The sequence below is a fragment of the Pholcus phalangioides genome, unplaced genomic scaffold, assembly GCF_987345545.1.
Source record: "Pholcus phalangioides strain wild (caught in Gottingen) unplaced genomic scaffold, Ppha-v1.0 ptg000024l_1, whole genome shotgun sequence".
Classification (NCBI taxonomy): domain Eukaryota; kingdom Metazoa; phylum Arthropoda; class Arachnida; order Araneae; family Pholcidae; genus Pholcus; species Pholcus phalangioides.
The window spans coordinates 30,030,178-30,046,595 of NW_028301616.1; the positions used below are offsets into that span (position 1 = coordinate 30,030,178).

General features: G+C 39.3%; 1 protein-coding gene across 1 annotated transcript in view; it reads right to left on the reverse strand.

The window, feature by feature from the left end:
• Nucleotides 1–332: 332 nt before the first annotated feature.
• LOC149069198 (uncharacterized) overlaps nt 333–16,418 on the reverse strand; it is a 37,546-nt gene continuing 21,460 nt past the window's right edge. Inside the window, exons 13-21 of the mRNA XM_089250357.1 lie at nt 14,033–14,151; nt 10,398–10,494; nt 10,204–10,280; nt 7,293–7,465; nt 5,718–5,852; nt 4,319–4,632; nt 4,018–4,118; nt 2,243–2,463; nt 333–519 (exon numbers count right to left, since the gene is read on the reverse strand). Of these exons, the coding sequence (XP_089106483.1) occupies nt 354–519; nt 2,243–2,463; nt 4,018–4,118; nt 4,319–4,632; nt 5,718–5,852; nt 7,293–7,465; nt 10,204–10,280; nt 10,398–10,494; nt 14,033–14,151 (1,403 nt within the window). The 3' untranslated portion in view covers nt 333–353. The remainder of the gene's footprint in view (nt 520–2,242; nt 2,464–4,017; nt 4,119–4,318; nt 4,633–5,717; nt 5,853–7,292; nt 7,466–10,203; nt 10,281–10,397; nt 10,495–14,032; nt 14,152–16,418) is intronic.

Sequence of the window (16,418 nt, forward strand, 5' to 3'; positions counted from 1 at the left end):
TCTTTGACAAAAGACAACCGAAAAAAAGGGGATTTTTTAGTTCACGCAGCCGTTTTGAGAGTTTCTTTTCTCCGATTATTCCCGCAGCGTGTCAAGATCCCAGACGTGGGCGCCCTGACTTATCCAGAGTGTAACCCCCCCCCCTAAAGATTTTTATTTATTAAGTGCGGACCCGACTTACTGTATAAAATATTGCGGAATTTCTTAATCACACAAAACGAACAAACGAGTAAAAGCAATCAATCGATCGTGATCGAATAGTTTATTCACGTGTAACTTCAACCGAATCAGGGGTCGAACGAGCTTTTATATCGCAAATTGAATGTCCTATTCTTTTTCAATCCAAACAATCTTCACCCGTTCCTGCAGATGTCGCTGTTGGAATCATCGTCAGCGATGTGGTAAGTCTCGGTCTTGATGATGGGTATTGCCTTGCTCTGGATGGTGTCGATGTCGTCGATGATGTGCTGTTGAGCGGAGATACTTTTGCTGAACGTTAGGAAATTTGGGACGGCAGCGCTACGGAAAATCATAGGTAAAAAAAAACGTTAATCTCACTGAAATGATTTTTTTAAAAGTTTTGTAAGTTGGGTTGCCATATTTGTCGAGAAAAATACGTGAAAATATATCAGACATAATCAGTTGTCGCCAAAGCAATCGCCAACTATTCCCAAAAATGTATAAACCGTCAGCAGAAAAGTAGTTAATAAGTGGAAAATAAAGGTACGAACTTTATTTAAATTCAAGCCTTTCGGCAGCCAAAAGCACAGAGCAAATGGGGAGTGGGGGGGGGGGGGGTTAATTGTAATATGCATTTTGATTTACGGCAATTTGTAGTTTCCCCTCCATTTCCCGTCCATCGGCATTTTTTTACAGTAATTTTTTTTCAACCATAATTGGCAATCTGTTCCACCCTTAGTAACATTTTTGGCAAGAATTGACGATATTCCGTATTTATGTAGAATCTTTTTTTCCGTATTTTTGCCACTGAAATAATATGATCAGCCTGAAAATAATGTATTTCACAACAGAAGTTGTGAATCTACCAACATTTATGGTAGTAGTTATAAAATTACAGAAAAGCTCAGGCATCCACTCCCTAACTTAAAATATAGAAGAAGATGGCAACACTGTTTGAGAACGAAGCACATATAACTCTCATAGAGCACATACATATACATTCACACACGGCACTTTCTAGCGCAAAAGACTGAAGGAATTTCATGGAGGAAAAAGCCGACAAATTGTAATCCTATTTTCTTGACATCGCTAATTCTCGTCAATAAAGCTGCCAAACATGAAAGAAAACCGCCATACATGGCTGAAATCGCTCCAGAATTGCCAATGAATGGGGAATGAAGGGCTACCGCAAATATCAGTGAATTAAAATGTATTCCAGTACAAAAAAAAGGACATAACAAATATATATGAGACGAAGATTTTAAGGTTTTATTAATTGTTGTAAATAATTATCAAACACATAATTTTTTATTGAAAAGTTAGAAAAATAATTTCCATCTATAGATCAGTGTTTCCCAAAGTGGGCAATATCGCCCCCGGGGAGCCATGGAATAGTCCGGGGTGGGGGAAAACGAATACGAACGATCGCCTAATCGAAAAAACTTTTACAACGTATGACACTTAAAAAACGGGACATTTTTGCAAAAAAGTCAGGAAAGCCAGAAAAACCAGGACTGTCCTAGGAAATGTCCTATTAAACACACTCTATTTAAAATACGACTCATGTGGTCATATTGTCACAGCCACATCACTTCAAGGCGGGAATGAGAGCCGATCTCCCCCTTTAAAAAAAAGTCTCGCCACAGAGAGCAACAGACCTACAAACACTATAAATATAATTCAATCGTAACACATCACTCACTTCCCTTCCGAAATATAGATGGCAGCACTGAAAAATCAAACGCACCACAGCACTACATATGCACTCAAGACTATTAGGTACACACACACACAGTTACACTCCCGGCACAACTCACTAGGTAGTAAATCGCCCATAAATGATGGTAGACCTGAGTTGTGCTCGGTTTGAAAGAAAGAAAGCTCACAGGCTATGTATAAACCCGCTAGAAATTCTCCAGAATGTTTACGAGGCCCATTGGTTATATGGTGTATTATAGTATTATGATGCATGTATAGGTAAAATATAAATATGAAATGCAAACAACAAATTACGAGTCAAACGGTCATACTATTCATAAGAAAAAAATATATATATATTTACCTCTTCCGGGACAAATAAACGTAATTAATGGACGGAAGTGGGAATCCATTGAAGCAAGTCGATAAAGTTGTCGTGTAGGCACCCATGTTCTTGAAAATGATATGTTCGCCGATCTCCATCTCCGGGAGGAGACATTTCTGCATGATGTAGTCCGAACTACAGCAAGTAGATCCCCAAAGCTTCGATGGGAGCATCGATCGATTCCTCATGTCGATTTTGTTCTGAAATTAATAACTCATCGTTAATGTAAAAAAAAATAGTACTATTTGAAAACTGATGACATGAAAAAAATTACAACGCGGCACAGCACATTCTCAATGACTTGCCCATGTGCAATGCGGGAAATGTTAGACGCGTACCTCATCGAAACAAAGCACACACCCCTTAGACACCACCACAGGGGCGAGAGGGTTGGACAGCACCCTGCATTTTGAGGGGGGGGGGCGCTCTCGCACATACGCGATAGGATTGTGTTCAAGTTGCACCCTCAACTATAAAAATATTAATGAATATGGGGCCGTTCAAGTATTACGTCAGCAAATTTTTATCAATTTTGATACTCCCCCCGTCAGCAAAAGCCAGAAAAATTCTGACCCTCCCCTTGTCAGCAATATTTCGTTAGCACTGTGAATACCTCCCTACCTCCTAACGCATATTGGTGGGATCAGAAACGTACGTGGGAGGGGGCATAGGGGGCTCGCGTGTTCCCCTCCAGAGGAAAAAAAAATTATTTTGATACAAAAAATAGTTTTTTAAATTAAAATTTCGAGAGAAAATACGTTTATATGTTATTATAATCAATTTTTGTTAATTTCAATGCTATTTTAAGGGTAAGAACTCAAAATTTCTCTTTAAGAAATTCATTGCGACCCACCCAGTAAGCCATATGGTAAACACTTGACCTGCAGACCAAATGTAGTCCCGAAGGTTATCTGATGTGGCTTGCCCCCTCATTCCTAATTTTGTAAAAATGAACTAAGAGGCACGTTTATAAATCATTTAAATGGCCCGTGACACAATTCCAGAGCATTTAAGTGGCCCGTGGTACATTTTCAGATCTCACTGAAGTAGTAAGATCACTTTCACATTCAAAGATCACTTAAGTAGCCCACGACACAATTCTTGAACACATTTAGAGATCCCTTGAGGGACATGTGGCACAATTTTAGAGCACTTAAGCGGCTCCCAGTGCAGTTTTACATCACTCAAGTTACCCCGGAACATTCCCAGATTACTTAAGTGATCCGTGGCATAATTACGGATCATTTGAGTGACACATGGCACAGTTCCAGAGCACTTGAAGGATCCGTGAAATATTTAGAGATCACTAAAGTGGCTCTGTAGGGAACTTATCAATAGGGAGAATGTTAGTTCAGGTGACCAATAACTATCGAAAGGTTTTTTTCCGTTTTTGGCGCTTTCATAAAGGGTGGGTTGATGACGTAAGCATCATCCAACCCCCCCCCTTCCCCCCGTCATCAAAAGTCAGCAAATCGGAAACCCCTCCCCCCATCGATGCCGACGTAATACTTGAATGACACCCCTATTCAAAATAACATTAAAATTTAGTGAAAATCATTCGTCCCATCGGGGGTCCCTGAAAGTATAGCCCTGTCCCAGAAGAAAAATCAGAGTGTAGTAATTGGCACACACAGCACAGACGTATCAATTTAGTACCGGTGAGGTGTTCCCCCCCCCCCCCCCCCTCTGGTTCAGATCCTGGGTATACCCTTGTATTGTTCTCCGACGAATTGTGAAACATCGGTATAACTTACCAATAAGGGCTCCATTTGGAACTTGTATTTCTCAATTCCTTCTGGAAACGACATGTAGAATCCATCGTTCAAGTAATACATCATCTTTGAACTGCCGGTCTCTAGTAAAACACAATGGGGAAAACAAAAATATCAAGAATTGTTCCCGGACTTTATTTACATCACTTTTGGGCCATCCATGAATCGTTTAAACGTATATATTTTAGACGCCAGACAAGAATTTTTCCGTCTGAGTTCCCCGTGATTGAAAAGTCATCGCCAACATGGCGATATAAAACGTTGCCAATTTAATGGCACTCACCTTTATCGAAAAGATATTTCTTGCCAATGATCGTGGTGCAGAGGTTGAAAGCCGAACAGACGAAATAGCACCCCGGTTCCGCTATGATATGGACGTTAGACTCACGGGGGAAATACTCGTCTAAAGACTGGTTAATATTTTGGCACATAAGAGAGAAGAGTTCGTGGTATCCATTATGTCCGGGATAACCTCCTCCGATGTCTAAAAGAGTGAATTCGTAGCCAACTTCACTGGCCATTTCGAAAACTTCTCTGGCCATTCTGATAGCTCTCGAATAGGCACCGGGCTCTTCGCATAAACCACCGACGTGGAAACTGCAAAAGAAATTTACTTTAATAAGGTAATGGGTGGAGAAAAGTTTAGGGACTACCAAAAAACCGCCATATCTTGGAAACTTGTGCTCATAGAAGTATGAAAATTTTAGAGTGATAACTACAATTGAATTAGTCGTTTAGAAAAAAGGGGCATGAGTCCATGCTGTTTTCACGGGACTGATGCCCTTTACAAAACCACTCATTGAATTGTAAGTACACTTATTCCAACAAAAATAATTTAGATGAGTGCCGCGCTGCTCTTCAGGAATAAAAAATTAAAATTATATCAATGGTCAAAACCCGGAGAAAGTTAAGGGCGTATCATTTCGCTTCGTGAGTCAAAATTTCGCACAAGTGCTATACAGGATTAAGAGAAAGATTTCTCGATGACCACTCAGGGGGTTGCCCCTGATTTGATACCAAAAATCAACAACTTTTAGACTTAGAAACATGTAGGGTCTACAGGCGCATTGTCTTGTTGAAACAAAAACTGTCTAAAAGTAATGAAGGACCCCCCCCCCCACTATGAAATTATGAAATTATTTATATCAAATGAGAAATTATATACATCAATAGCTTACTGTAAAAACAACTTCAACCGGTTTTTAGAAGCCGTAATATTTCGGGGTGGCTGAAATAAAGCGGATAAAGTTTAACGAGATATCTCGGGATTGCCGATGGAAGGGTTAAACCGGCCCTAGTAATAGATCAAAAGTGCAGCGTTACCGGTGAATCATGAAAGCATTTCCCACCGTTATAAACATTCCGTGTAGCACTCGGTGGCCTGGGAACTTTCAATGTTAAGTAGCTATTTTCAAAGGCAAAGGACTTTGGGAGCCACGCGTTGGAGAGCCCCGACTTTTGCACACTGTTCCAGTGATGCATGTGAGCGACGAAATATAATTACTCCAAGATTGCATTCCTCAAGGGCTCGAAATTCGTCTCAGAAGCAGATGAAATCAAAAATAACCCCAAAACAGAGTTCGAACCTGTTTCTAGAGATGACTGACTGCCTCCGTGAACCACGTAATTAATTACGAAACCACACGCGTAAGAGAAAATCGAAAGTTTATCTGAATTCTTACCACGCTCCGATGACGTTGAGGTCAAGTTGCCGAGCGACTTCCAACAGTATCTTGCATTCGTCGAGCTCGCAACCGAATTTCTCATTCAGGGGAAATCCCGCCAACACTTCGGGTACGCGGAACCGTATGACTAGCCTGTAAGAATAATAAACATCGGATATGTCACTAGGAGAAAGCCAGAGGAATCGCTATTTTTATATTTTTGATGTGAATACGTCTTCTAGACCCGGGCGTAATAAAACTATTTAAACGTTCATATCTCGAGTATATATGTTACGGCCGAAGTCCGACTTTCAGAAATGACCAGTGATTTCTCGAGCTTTGAACAGCCAATTTGCGAAGTGGTTGGAGATCCCTGGCCAAAGTTCGATGTGTTGCTGTAAGACTGTCCGGCAGGGCCGTCTTAAGAGTATCATGGGCCCCCCGGGCCGAGTGATATTTCTGAGGTCCTACTTGGCAAATTCTTGAAAATTTCAACCGTCTCATTTTTGTGAGGCCCTGGGCCGTGCCCGGGTGGGCCCATGCCTTAAGACGGCACTATTGCCCGGTAGGTGCCAAATCCATTTTTATTCATCATTAACTTGTGATACATGGCTATACTGTAACACGTGAGCGTTTTTTGATAATTTTTGTCGCACCACGATGATTTTCAGTTCACGAGAGTTAATTAGACCGGGACCTACAATTTATTGCCGATTCCGGACGGCAGCATTTTTTTTCTACTCACCGAGAGGTTGGTGCACTAACCTCCCCCCCCCCCCCCCCCCGTGGTTCCCAACTTCAAGGTGCAAATGCGAGCCGATCTCACCGTTAAAAAGACTCGCCACAGAGAGCAACAGTCCTACAAACAGTACAGATATTGAGTCATTACACTTCACTTCTGAGATATAAATGGCAGCACTAAAAATCATACACAACACTAAATACGCACTCAGACTGTTATGTACACATATACTCAGACTGTTAGGTACACATATACTAAGACTGTTAGGTACACATATACTCAGACTGTTAGGTACACATATACTCACACTTCCGGCGCAACTCACTAGGTAGTAAATTGCCCATGGCGATAGACCTGAGTTGTGCTCGGCTTGAAACATCCCCCCCCCCGCGTGTGGCACTCCCGGCTACCGCTCCCAGCGTTATTTTGCTGTCTACGGATAGATCTCGTTGATACAAATTTAATGGTACTTTAATAATGTTGGCGCGCCTCCTGGTTCCCGTACCAGGTGTAAGCGGTGCACTTCCATAAAGAAATTCTTTTTTTACGCTATGTCCCAAAAATAGGAAACGCAAATAGACACCAAGTGTCAGATCAGAAAATAGATCTTGTTACGACAAACACACGTCAGTATCTATGTTCAAGATGGAGATGAATCTCGAGACAAAACCGAAAATACTCCATTTACGTGAAATCTTCTCCAGTTTTTTTCACTTTGCAGACCAAACAAATTGTACTGCAGTGTGAAGAGGTTTAAAAGACGTATTCACGTTGGAAATTGCGGCCACACGTCGAAGAAACAACTTCCATTCATTTTTTTTCCTTTGAGGATGTACTGCAAGGACGTTTACCTGGCATCTGGGTACAGAGCTTTGATTTTCCAAAGCTCACTCTCGCAGTCGAAAGTCATGCAATCGACACCGACTCGACGAGCGTGGGATAAGTAGCTCCTGGCTTTATATGGATGTGCGTAGATTATTCTAGATGGCGATGCACCAGTCCTGAGCACTGTATCGATCTCTCTCTATCATAGAAAAGAAAATGATAATCACCAATCAGTAAGACTGAAATTTTGATGTAACAAGGTGATTAAAAAAAGAAGAATGGGGGACAAATGTTACGAGGTGGAAGTAGCCAAATCGCCAAATCAGACTTTTGTCGTCATATAATAGAATTACCTTTTCATTACAATATAGAAAGAAAAGAAAAAATCCAAAGATTTTCGCTAAAAATATACCAAATTAAACGCCAGACTGCTGTTTCGGAGATACTATAACCCCTTCGTCAGTGGAAAAATTAAATGACCTGTTATAGCGCAGGTGACTAGCTTAGAGACACAATATGACTTGTCACATATCGGCCAAACCAAACGTTCCTGGAAATTTCGCTTTGCTGAACATAAACGCTACGTTAAAAATCAAGAGCCCAAACGTTCTTCTATAGTACAACATTGCTAGACCAATAATCACCACTTTGACTTTAAGTCTGCCAAAATCATTCAGGTATGTTCTTCACCTCCCACGACGTAGATTCCTTTGAAGCCCTCCAATATTCACATAAACTCTTCTTCTTCTTTGGAAAACGATTTTTCCAGCACCTCATTTTTCTCCAACATATGGTCTCAATATTCAAATTTACCCCTTCCTGTCACACCATCATCGATACACTCCGTCTCACAATTGTAATTGTTCCATCATCATCACTATCTTTCCCTCTGTCATCGTCACATCACGCGTCGGCCTCGATCCGACCACGTGTTTTCATTTAAGCGAGTCACCTGCGCTATAGCAGGTCATTTCATTTAATTTTTCCACTGACGAAGGAGCCTATAGAAGCCCCGAAACAGCTGTCTGGCGTTCAATTTGGTGTATTTTTAGCGGACATCGTTGAATTTTTTTTTTCTTTTATCGTCGTAGTTCACCGGGTCGGAAATGAAACGTTAAGGCAATAAAGGGCGCTTACTTTTTGGGAAGTGGGGGGAAAAGTTGTGGGAAATTCCGCAAACTTGAAAGCGTTTTTCTGATTGTAATTTAAAAAAACTGAACCCCTTAGCGGGTCACACATTGTGCACCCCTGTCTAAAATCCAACAGTTAATCACCATAGTTTACTGGATCGGAAATGACACGTAAAGGTACTACAGGGTGGCAAATGATGAATTCGATGACGTGAAAACATGACCTCCCCCCCCCCCACACAAGGGTGAGGCTGGCACATTACAAGAGTGGTTTAAAAGAGCGACTGCTAGCCTGAATGCACGTCGAACGAACTCTCTCGAACCGTCCGTCAGCAAACTCAACGAACTTTTTATAAGGACCTAAATTCGGCTTCACGAAACTTCACGTGAGGGTCCTTCTTGTTCTCCAGAAGAAATTTGCGTATGTATGGTTGTTTTCTTCATACACAAAATCGCAACCAGAATGACGCATTCAAGTTTGCGGAGAGGCTTGCCACTTCCCACAACTAAGTAGGCTTACTCTGTAGTGCGTTTGCGTTTCATAACTGTGACTCCGGTAAACCAGGAGGATAAATGCTTTACAAATACAAATACAACGCCACAACAGGCAAATTGCCCAACGAGGTGGCTCACTTAAGAACATCATGGATCCCCATCCATTTTTTGGAGACCCTACCTACTACTGCTACACTACACCCCCAACGAATCTATACATGCGGGAATGTGCGTGTACGTGTAGCGAAACCTGACGTGAAGTTTTTTTGTTTCTCTGTAATGCTTGTTATGTGTAGAGCTGCCATCTGCCACCAGTTTTTCTAACTATAAGTGAAGTGTTATGATTGAATGATTTATCGTTGTAGGACTGTTATTCTCTGTGGCGAGACTTTTTAACGGGGAGATCGGCTTGCATTTGCGCCTTGAAGTTGGGAACCACAGAAAACCAACTTCAGCCGACCACCACTGTGGGGTTCGAACCCGGATCCTCGCATCGTGAGTCCGTCACCATAACCACTCGACCACCACAGCGGCCAAGCATCAAGAACTGTTTTGCAATCCCGACTTTCACATCCACTAGGAGGTAAAACAAATGCTTTTTGCCTTTGCCACATTGTTATGTCTAAATAGGATTCGATGAAAAATGGAACTAGTATTAAATGCAAAGTAACTTTGTTATTCTACAGGATTTGGTTAAACATTCATAATGGAATTAAATAGTTAAATACCCATCTATTCTTATTGTTTGGTGACACGTACTACCACCTCATAATCCTTTCAGACCCCCGGTACTTTAAAAGTGTAGGTTTCTTTCTGTCACTGCAGATTTTTTTTTTTTTTGACCTCTGACGGCCAGGGAGTTAAGCCCTGACTTATAAAAGGATCGTGTGTTTTGAGTAAGAAATATGATAAATAAATATAAACTTTGAGGGTTTCCCTCAGAGGGCAGTACTTAAAGTTGAACTTTCAGGGGTTTTTTTTAAAATGGCTTCCAGGAAAAAGTGTGATTTATTACATAAAATTTAGCAATCAAATTCTGGAAAAAATTGTATGTGAAGATGAATATGTCCTGCATCATCTTGGCTGAAAATGAAAATTTCAAAAAATAAAGATGCACTTTTGAGGGTATCAGATATGCTGCAACATTTTGAAAATTTCAAAAAAAATGAATGCTCATGTCTGAAAGGGATATAACGTTTGTCCCTCATCTTTTTCGAAATTACCTTAAAAAAGAGCGTTAAACATGTAACTATGTAAACCATAACAAGATACTGTAACTATGCCCTATAGGACACATCCAACAATGTCTTACCTTGCTGGCGCAGTCGAAATTGACACCGAGAGATTCCATCAGCCTGACTATTACAGGATCCGGATTGCATTTGACGGCTGCGGGAATCGAAAGGAAAACCCGATTCAGCATACAAATAGATATATATACAAAACTTGTATATCGTGAAAATTTAAATACGTGTCAATCAAGCATCGAATGAATGCCAGTCTCACCATAAAAAGGCTGGACTCTCGGTAGCATATTTCGCCAAACTTCCAACTTCTCGACGATATCGGCCAAATCCACGACATAAAACGAACTGTCGTTTTTCTAGAGTAAATATACAAAAAAACATTGTATGAAATAATAATCTTACGTTATACATTTAACAATAAAGTATATAGTCTTATATAAATACGTGAGTAATTATTCTTGAGATGAAAAAATGATACGTACAGTATGCAGGGCCAAATGATTTTTCTGAGGCCCTACTTGGGAAATTCTCGAAAAATGCAACTACTTCCCGTTTTTCTAAGGCACCGCCAAGACGGAGGGGGGCATGGGCCTACCCAGACTAAAACGTCACTGACAGTATGTGGCATATTAAACGAAGAGGAAAGTGACTAAAAATGGTAAGCTTTTGCTCACGTGCTTGCAAAGTCTGTAGGTCATTCACTAGCCTAGTCTCGCTCTCTGGGCAAAGGCGGATTCGTGGTTATAAAATTTGGCCGCCCTTCTCCCATCATGAACTTATTTTCTTAGCCATTCATTCCTAAAATTTGCCGCACCGTCCGAACTTGCCGCCCTAGGATATAGCCCGTTAAGCCCCCCCCCCCCCCGTAAATACGCCACTGGTCACGGACATTGTATCTCTAATGAAATCACCCAGAATCAAAGGAACTGACAGAATTAAAGATTTGAAAGCATTGAATTTTCCTTTCTACAAGTTTAATGTACAATAATATTACGCATTTCATCTACATGAATACGTTCTACCACCATTATTGTTACTTTTTGTGCGTCTGTATATATCCAGTCGACTCCGTTTAATGGGATATCAACGATTCCAGCACACAATATCCGATTGCGTGGGGAGCAATTCAATTGCCATTTTACAACATTAGTATAGTTTGTATATTGTCATTAATGAAGCTTTTCGAATAAATCGGACATCAAAAAATGAAATGAAAATTATATTTAATTGCAATGATTACAATACCAAAGATTTTTACTTTTCATTAGAAAGTTAGCGCCCTCTATTAGCTCAACAGGGAACGAGAATAAAAAAAAAAATTAAACGTATGTATATTGATAGGTCAACTTGAATACTTGGTGGCCAGTACCTACTCCCAAATGTATTTATCTTAACCTAGTGACATATTTGCCATTAATATCAAATGTTTCATTAAATAAAAACATTATGCGTATAGTGGTTGATGTGTATTAACAGTAGACGTGATAAGCATAATCGATTAAGCGAATATTATCTATCCCGTTGAAAATTTTAAGCACTTCGATCATATCCCCCCCCATCCCAACAGCTGCGCTCATTTTCAAAAAATCAAGTCTCTCTTCTAAGGCAGGTCAGGATGGCCTTTAAGGTCGCAGTCCGGTTTTCCGGGCGTGGGTTCGAATCCCACTTCTGACATCGAATACTTTTGCATGTTTGGTGTTTGCATAGCTTAAGCCACGTGTGCCATCAAGAGCAAGCCTGGATCCAAATCATGAATAAGCAGTGCGATGACAAAAAACAATGTGAGACAACAATGACTTCGAAAAAAGAAACTTATATATATACACATATAGTATCAGATATTTAGTTCGACGGGACGTGTTTAGAAGATAATTATGATAATAATCATGTTATATTCACAAGTTCATGGACTATGTCGAATGTCTGCAACGGATTGAGCGTGCATATTACGCACCTGGCAATCTTGTGACGGTGCAATATCGGGAATCCGAATCGCACCTCACGAATTCGTAATGCGTTTTTTACCCTCCTTTTTGCCATCTGAAACTTGATGAAAATGCACGCGTAAGCATTTTTTTTAGGGGGTGATTGAAAGGAACTTGCAGCAAAACTAACTCACGAATATTTTAATACTAATCCAGGAATCAAAACAAAAAACGTGTAGAATTACGAAAAGAGGCGTGTGAGGAATAATAATTACACGGGTCTGTGCTGAAAAAACTTTTTTTTTTAAATGTAATTAGTGTTTTTCATAGTTGTTTGGATGCTGTAAAAATAATTAAAAAATTCCATCACGTACAGTTTCATCACAAATCAAAGTTCTAATGTGTACGGATTTAGTATATTTAAGAGCAAATGCAGTGCTGTCTTAAGAGTACCGTGGGCCCCCCCCCCGGGCCAAGTGATTTTTCTGAGTCCCTACCATTTGATCATTTTTGTCGCACCACGGTCATTTTCTGCACACGAGGGCTAATTAGACCGGGACCTACAATTTATTGCCGATTCCGAACGGCAGGCTTGTTTCTTTATACTCATCGAGAGGTTGGTGCGCTAACCCCTCGATGGGGGACTCCCTGCGGTAGCAATTTTTGCTGCGGTCAAGTCGCCGTTTTTTGTTGTACCCCTGTGTCAGGAAAGTTTTCTGACAAGGACGAACTGGGTATCGAACTCGCGACACCTCTAAACATCCTTTGGTACTTTAGGCGAGCATCTTGGCTACCGCGCCCTAGAGTCCCTACCAGGCAAATTTACATGCATACGCCTCGAAAATTTCAATTATATCTCATTTTTGTGAGGCCCCGGGCCGTATGGGCTCATGCATTATGACGGCACTGGAGGAACGTAATGTTATTTATATTATTCATAACTTAATTAATTAATGTTATTTATAACTTATTAAACATATTTTCATAGATTTAAAAAACATATAAAAATTATAAAGTATTATCAAATTATTATTAACTACCGAATCATCAAAAAGAAGTCTTGTAAGTACTATTACATAATGTAAATGGGTATACCTCTGTACCTGTTAGGTATTTAATTCATTTAAAAGAGTGCTATGAAAATCTTGAATTGATCACTGCTCTATACTAATTTTATTGCCGAAGATATTCAATTATGTAAGGGTGACTTTTAGGGCGCCGATTCCAAATGCTGATGTTTGTTTTGACAGATTGCTTCTAGTTTTTGAGATAAAGGGAAAAATTAAATTAAATTAAATTAAATTCCCACACATGACAAGCATTACAGAGAAACAAAAAACAAAACTTCACGTCAGGTTTTCACTACACGTACACACGCACATTCCCGCATGTACCGATTCGTTGGGGGTTCCGCGGGAGGGGGGGGGGTGCATGTGTGGTGTAGCAGTAGTAGGTAGGACCTCCAAAAAATGGCTCGGGGATCCATGATGTTCTTAAGTCAGCCACCTCGTTGGGCAATTTGCCTGTTGTGGCGTTGTATTTGTATTTGGGACACATAAGCAGCATGCGAATCATATTGAAACTGTGCGTATTATAGACAAATATAGTAAACCATTGCCGAAGACGTTTCAGTAATTTTAGGGTGATTGAAGCCAATCATTATAACGGAGCTTGGACATAAATGTAAAGTAGGAATTTATGAGGCGGTAAAAAAATAGAAATGTCAAATTATTTTGATTCAAGTTATTTCTCCCAAAATAAGAAATCGTTTCGTAGAAAAACTGTATGTGATAGAACAAAAAATTGCTTTTATTTTTGGAATCAGCACTAAAAGTAACATATAAATCAGTTGTCAAAACTGAAAAAGTTTTTGAAAAATGTATTTTTTTTGTAGGCCTATGCCATCTTTTAATGTCCCTATAATTAATTACGTTATTATATAAGTCTAATTACAATAGGATCTACTTACGACGTCAGGCAATGACTTCTTGATGACATCTTTCAAGATTCGGTTTCTAATGGCTAATTCGTACTTGTCTGTCATTTCTTTTTTTTTTTTAATTTTTACGTAAATTTTTGTCCGAATACCTGGAAATAGAAAAAATTGATTTTAAAAGAATGTCAATTGCTATTTAAACGCATGATTTTGTTGTTGTTGTTTTCGGTGGATGAAATGATAACTAATAAAATGTCATCATTGCTTTTTGAAGTTCGTTATCATCTTAAGGGCAATTCAATGAATGTCTAGCCCTGGAGCGAAAGCAGGATAGACCCCTTGAGGGAGGCACAAAAATTTTCTTCCCGAGAAATTTTGAGTTATCACCCTTCAAAAAAAGTATCTAAACTAACAGAAATTGGTTAATATAGCTTATAAAATATATTTTCCTTTCGATATTTCAATATTTAAAAAAAAAATAGAAATATCAATTTTTTTTCTCTAATTTTTGGTTGGCTTCGGGGAGGGGAAGGCTCCCCCAGGTTCCTTCGGCCCCGGGTTCCCTGAGCACCAACCCCTCCGCATGCCTCTACTGGGTGCACCTTCCATAAAAACGTATTGAATTTTTTTTTTACATAAAACGGATGTAAATCGGTGCCGTTAGCATATTTTAAATTGAAACAATACATCAACAGAGCAATTTAACTAATTAGAGTGGATCTTTTAATTAGCTAAAATGGTTAATTAAGGATAAAATACGAAATTTCCCTCGATTTTAATGTTATCTATAAACAGATGAAACCCTTGCTTAGCGAACTTGAATAGTTTGAATAGTTAAAATCTCGATATTTGATGCGATTTCATAAATCTCTGAACACGTAAATTTTGGCAACTCTCGAAAAATCACACCGGCAAGGAATCAACTCTTTTTAGATTTTAAAAATAACGTTTTGCATATAAAAAACCGTATTTTGTACTGAAATAACCACTAAAAGATGTAGGTTTTGAAATATCAGAAAATTGCGAAAAGAAATCAGTATAATGGGGGTTTTTTGACCATATATATAAGCTCGAACTTGGTTAATTCAGAGTCCAAAGTCACTAGAAAAAGTTCGAATTATCCAATTAATCTATCCCGGATCTGTAAAATGACTACAAATTGCAACTCAATCAACACCATTCACATAGGATAATAATTATTAATTATTAAAATTTTATAATCAATTATAAAATCCTTTTTAAATTTTGATAAGATCAATTATTATGATAATATACATTACTTCACTGTTCTGGAATCGGTATCACTGTAGAATTTCTTAACATTGTTCAAAGCCTGATTTTCGGAGACAGTTCATGATCATCCGTTACGAAACTGTTTCCCAAATTTTGCTTATCATTCTTGTTGTTAAGGAAATGTACTACTTTCACTAACTTACCACAAAAATGACTACAAAAAGATTCAGATTTTGAATGTTAACCTTGATCTATATCAGGGGTTCTCAACCTTTTCCAGCCGCGACCAAAAATCAACCAACAAGGTCAGCATCGCGACCCATATGGGACTATATTTTTCGAGTAATTGGTAAAACCAGTGATGCAGTAAATGCATTTCTAATAGGACTGTAAGTGGGATTATATGACTCATCAAGGAAGCCCCTTTCGAATCAAGTCTAGGTTGTGACCCATGGCTGTAAGAAGATTTGTACGACCCGTCTCGGAAGACCCTGCAAATGAAGTTACCGTCGTGATTAAGAATCCCTGACTAATAGTGTATTTGTAATCAAGATTGAATCGGAACCTATAGCTCAAGAGCCCTTGGCTGAAAGTTGATTTACACGACCCACTTCGGAAGTCCCTCCGAATCAGGTTTGGTTGTAGTGACCGATAGCTCAAGAGTCCCTGGCTGTAAGTCGATTCATACGGCCCTTCTCTTCTCGGAAGCCCGTGCGAATCAAGTTTGAATCGGGACCCATGATTCAAGAGCCCATGTCTGTTTATTGATCTAAACGACCCCTCTCGAAAGCCACGGTGATCCAGGTTTCGGTCGCTACCAGGTTAAGAATCCCCTGACCTATAGCTTGAAAAGCATAATTGGTACTAAGGTACTAAGCGGTACTCAGTCTCAATGTACTACTAAAGCTGAACAAGGTTAAAATGGGCATTAAATTATCAAAAAAAAAACGAAAGTAAAAGTGTAGAGGAAAAAAAATTGAATTTTCGAAGTATTTTGTTAAATATAAGACAACTATAAGTATTCTTTATGGGCATTGTATAATATTTTATCACGTGTATATATATTGTTTATAATTTTTATTAATTGCATTTTTAATTGGGTTGCTGTATTTCTGAAATATATGGCATCCATATTTTTATGGGCATCTTTTTCTCAGCCACCTCGTTGGGTGTTTTACCTGTTGTG